General features: G+C 43.2%; 1 protein-coding gene across 12 annotated transcripts in view; it reads left to right on the forward strand.

The window, feature by feature from the left end:
- The window catches only part of LOC135097824 (uncharacterized), a 66,720-nt gene that overhangs the window by 58,599 nt on the left and 2,881 nt on the right, over window positions 1-5,240 (forward strand). For 6 of the 12 annotated variants that reach the window (XR_010266166.1, XR_010266165.1, XR_010266161.1 and 3 more), the window contains exons 2-4: window positions 1,085-1,184; window positions 3,648-3,749; window positions 4,299-4,398. Coding sequence is in view for 4 of the 12 variants with exons in the window: in XM_063999893.1 (XP_063855963.1) it covers window positions 1,085-1,184; window positions 3,648-3,749; window positions 4,299-4,323 (227 nt within the window). In the remaining 8 variants the exon portion in view is untranslated. Of the gene's footprint in view, window positions 1-207; window positions 365-558; window positions 604-923; window positions 1,185-3,647; window positions 3,750-3,937; window positions 4,138-4,298; window positions 4,415-5,240 lie in introns of those variants that run through there. The other 6 variants (XM_063999895.1, XR_010266162.1, XR_010266167.1 and 3 more) reach the window with 6 other exon arrangements.

The raw sequence follows: 5,240 nt of genomic DNA on the forward strand, positions 1-5,240 counted from the left end.
CTGGTGGAAATTAAGCAGTATCTGTTGGGGTTGTTAGGTAATAATGGCGGGTTAAATAGAGGTGGCTTACTTCCACCCCTCCTCCCAAACCCCCTACTTTCACCACTCTTCCGTCCTCACTCCCCTCTAAATATTGGGGAGCTTTTAGAACGAGTGGTTGTCACCAGGTGGCAGCACAGACACAAACTCTTCTCTCACATACAAGCAATATCAGATATACCTACAGATATACCCTATCCATGAAGCCCTCAAAAATATGTGGCCTCATGCTGGTCACCATCTCTGTTGATAACACCGAGTGACTTCACATGCACTGAGGATCTTTGCAGGCTGCTGAGTGGTGGTGGTGGTTGCTGGTGTCCAGGTGTGGGAATACGTGTCAAGTCACCGACCCCTCCCATCACTGGCCAAACTCTGTCTCTCTCTCTCTCTCTCTCTCTCTCTCTCTCTCTCTCTCTCTCTCTCTCTCTCTCTCTCTCTAGAGTGAAATAGTTATCCAAACAGCCTATTAAAGAGAGAGAGAGAGAGAGAGAGAGAGAGAGAGAGAGAGAGAGAGAGAGAGAGAGAGAGAGATGAAGGGGAGGGAAGGCCCACAGCCAAAAGGTGTGAATGGATTTACTTGATCCCCTTCCTTTGAGTGAACTGCCGCCCTTCGTATGAAAACCTTTACTTGTTAAGTTAATCCACCAAAGATTAGAAGATGTGGAAGGTTGAGTGGAAAAAGACCTGCCCTGGGCCCATCATTTTTATGAGTAACTTTTACCAGAGACGAGGGTGTGAAAAAATTAGTTATCCATCTTGGTGATGAACTCTCTTAACTACTAGTACTTATCACATCTTTCCTGACTCCCAGACCTTCATGAAGCATTTCTTTTCTTTCACAGCCATGTCTATGCATTATACTGGCTAGAAATTGCACAATCTGCTTCTTTAATTGTTTCCTTTCTTGAATGTGCATATAAATGTTTTCAGCTGTGCATTCCATGCTGTGTAATGTTGTAGTGAATGGTTAAATTCTAGACTAAGTTGTGAGTCAAACATGTATCAAGCAGCAGGAGTATTGATGTGTGCGTTTTCCCTGCAGGTGGTAACACGGAGAGCAAGTGGAAGAAACCTTGGGAGACTTCCATGACTCAGGAACAAGCACACCTCACTGGGAGCCTTGTGACTGACAGGTGGTTCAGGTGAATACTGTATTTTGTTGGCACAATTGAGAATTCTCGGTCCAAAATTCCAAAATCTGAAAGTTTTTAATTGTCATGTCATGTCATGTCCACAAAGTGGTGGAAAGGTTTGCACTGAAAAAAAGAAAAAGAAAAAAAAAGAAATGATGAATTGTAAAGCCCACAGACCAAAGCTCTGGTGCTTGACTTACTGCAATGGAAGGCATCAAAAACTGGCAGGTTGTCATCACACACATGCTCTGAAGATGTGATGCTCAGTTTTCTAATCTGACTGTGTGCTGAGTGCATAACAGAGGTGATAGTATCTGGTATGGAGGCATATATCTCTCACTTTTCTTCTCGACCTAAACCTTCTAAACCTTGGTTTAACACGACCTGTTCTTGTGTTATACATGGTAGAAAGGTGGCTTACACAAGGTATTTGAACCTTTCATCCCCAGAATCTCATGCGCTTTATATTTCTGCCCAAAGTCATGCCACATCTGTTCTCCAACTAGCCAAAAACTCCTTCATTAACAGAAAGTGTCAAAATCTTTCTAGATCTAACTACCCTCATGACTTCTGGCAACTAGCCAAAAACATCTCTTCTTTGCTTCTTTTTTCTCTCCTTTATTTCAACCGGATGGCACCACTGCTATCACATCAGTCTCTAAAGCCGAACTCCTTGCTCAGACCTTTGCTAAAAAGTCTACCTTGGACAATTCAGGGCTTGTTCCTCTCTCTCCTCCACCCTGCTGCTGCTGCTGCTGCTGCTGCTGCTGCTGCTGCTGCTGCTGCTGCTGCTGCTGCTGCTGCTGCTGCTGCTGCTGCTGCTGCTGCTGCTGCTGCTGCTGCCTATTAAAATTCTTTGCAATGATGTTAAACCATCGGAATGCTTATGGACCTGATGGGGTCCCTCCTATTGTTCTCAAAAACTGTGCCTCTTTGCTTGTGCCTTGCCTAGTCAAACTCAACTCTGTCTGTTACCATCTACCTTTCCTTCTTGCTGGAAGTTTGCCTACATTCAGCCTGTTCCTAAAAAGTGTGACTGTTCTAATCCCTCAAACTATGTCTTGTTGATTTAATTTCCTGCCTATCTAAAGTTTTTGATTCTATCCTCAACAGAAAGATTCTTAAACATCTATCACTTTACAACCTTCTATCTCATCACCTTTTATGTATGGATTCTGTCAAGGCCACTCTACTGGTTATCTGGCTTTCCTTACTGAGTCGTGGTCATCCTCTTTTAGAGATTTTGGTGAAATTTTTGCTGTTGTCTTAGACATATCAAAAGCTTTTGATAGAGTATGACACAAAGCTTTGATTTCCAAACTACCCTCCTATAGCTTCTATCCCTCTCTCTGTAACTTCATCTCAAGTTTCCTTTCTGACCGTTCTATTGCTGCTGTGGTAGACGGTCACTGTTCTTCTAAATCTATTAACAGTGGTGTTCCTCAGGGTTCTGTCCTGTTACCCACTCTCTTCTTATTATTCATCAATGACCTAAACCAAACTTCTTGTCCTATCCACTCCTATGCTGATGATACCACCCTGCACTTTTCCATGTCTTTTCGTAGATGTCAAACCCTTCAAGAAGCAAACAGCTTATGCAGGGAAACCACAGAATGCCTGACTTCTGATCTTTCTAAAATATCTGATTAGGGCAGGGCAAACTTGGTATTGTTCAATGCCTCAAAAACTCAATTCATTCATCTATCAACTCAACACAACCTTCCAGACAACTATCCCCTCTTCTTCAATGACACTCAACTGTCCCCCACTTCTACATTGAACATCCTTGGTCTCTCTTTTTCTTATTAATCTAAACTAGAAACTTCACATCTCATCTCTAGCTAAAATAGGTTCTATGAAGTTAAGCATTCTGAGATGTCTCCACCAGTTTTTCTCACCCCCCAGCTGCTAACTCTGTACAAGGTCCTTATCCGTCCATGTATGGAATATGCTTCACATGTCTGGGGGGTTCCACTCATACTGCTCTTCTAGACAGGGTGGAATCAAAAGTTTTTCGTCTCATCAACTCCTCTCCTCTAACTGTCTTCAGCCTCTCTCTCACCACCGCAATGTTGCATATCTAGCTGTCTTCTACCGCTATTTTCATGCTAACTGCTCTTCTGATCTTGCTAACTGCATGCCTCCCCTCCTTCCGCAGCCTCGCTGCACAAGACTTTCTTCTTTCTCTCACCCCTATTCTGTCCACCTCTCTAACATAAAGAGTTAACCAGTATTCTCAGTCATTCATCCCTTTCTCTGGTAAACTCTGGAACTCCCTGCCTGCTTCTGTATTTCCACCTTCCTATGGCTTGAATTCCTTTAAGAGGGAGGTTTCAAGACACTTATTCATCAATTTTTGACCACTGCTTTGACCCTTTTATGGGACTGGCATTTCAGTGGGCATTTTTTTTATTGGATATTTGTTGCCCTTGGCCAGTGTCCTTCCTACATAAAAAAAAAAAAATTCCACAGACCGACTGGGAGACATGACGTCAGTGCCACCACGCAGGGAGTAAAACCAAGAGGAGGAAGAGGAGCATTCAAGAGACATCAGCTGGCCAGCAGTCCATTCAGGTGTGCCTTTCATTGCATCATTATTTGTCCATAATTTCCCTTCTGGGGTTGGACAGCCCATGAGTATCTCCCACTTGCAGCTGTAGACAATTTCTTCCTTATTGTTGAGTGTTGTCATGCCTTCCTCCACACACCATCTCAAGATCTTCCCAGTGGTTTCCTTCCAAGTACTCTAATGCTCTCCTCAGTTTGTGGCCCTGATTTGTAAGTGCCAGGAAGACTATGGTGAAGGCAGACCACAAACCTTTCATTGGACATGAGTGGCGAACGGCAGTGAAAATATGGCAGTGTCTGATTCTTTGCACCAAAACACAGTGTGCTTATTAACAGATTTATTCACTGTTCACTCATTTGCTCATCTCTAAAGGAGTGAAGAGTGTGCACTGAAGTAAGCATTGTAACTGGTGTGTGTGTGTGTGTGTGTGTGTGTGTGTGTGTGTGTGGTGATGAAGTTCAATATTAGGGTTGTCGTCTTGAAAGATTTCATAAAAGTACTGAATCTGATTTGGAATTCATGTTGCAACAAAAACTCTCCCTTCTTTGCAACAGTTTCACAACAGGAAGTGAAGGATGAAGCATGAAGGTTTTAGGCCAAAATGAACAGACAGCAATCAGGAATGACACGTCCAGCAAAACCAGCAACACAGCAGTGAGTATGCGTGCTGGTACGTCAGGTCAGGGGTGAAGTGTTTGGATTGTGGGCTAAAATGGCTTGCTTATACATGAATATCTTTCACACTGGAGGAGCTGGGGTGTGTGTGTGTGTGTGTGTTAGGGGTGTTTGGGTGTTGATAGGCTTGTTTGTAGGTGTTTCCACCTGCTTATCATCCATTTTAGTTGTTCTTCGCTCTTTCATCTTCCCTCTGTCATTCATTTTATCTATTTTTCATTATTAGTGTACAGTCTTTGCCTCTGTCACCTCCTCTAATATTTATCCAGCCCTTCCTTGTCTCTACATATCTAGTCCTTCTTTGCCTCTATCACCTCTTGTCTAATATTTATTCAACCCTTCCTTATCTCTGTATATCTAGTCCATTGCTTCTATCACCTCTTCTGTCTAATATTTATCCAGTCCTTCACTTCCTGCCTTTAGTTAGCATACACTCCTCACCTCTTCTGCCGTCTATATTCACCCAGTCCTTCCATCCACACACCACAGGAATCTAAATTAACACACATTTTCCAATATTCTTCCTTTCATTAACCCCTCACTGTATTTCCAGAGTGAATACTTCCCAGACCATCCAGTCATTTGTACTGTTTGGGAAGTCTTTCATGAACTCTTGCTTGAACAGAAAATGTTGCAAAATTTCTCACAGGGACTGACCAGGTTCCTCTCTTAGGCATGGAGAGAGAGAGAGAGAGAGAGAGAGAGAGAGAGAGAGAGAGAGAGAGAGAGAGAGAGAGAGAGAGAGAGAGAGAGAGAGAGAGAGAGAGATATTTGTGAGAGGCTGTGGGGAGTGACTGGGTTTGTCAACATACTGTGGGACA

Source organism: Scylla paramamosain, unplaced genomic scaffold, assembly GCF_035594125.1.
Source record: "Scylla paramamosain isolate STU-SP2022 unplaced genomic scaffold, ASM3559412v1 Contig33, whole genome shotgun sequence".
In the NCBI taxonomy this organism is placed as follows: Eukaryota; Metazoa; Arthropoda; class Malacostraca; order Decapoda; family Portunidae; genus Scylla; species Scylla paramamosain.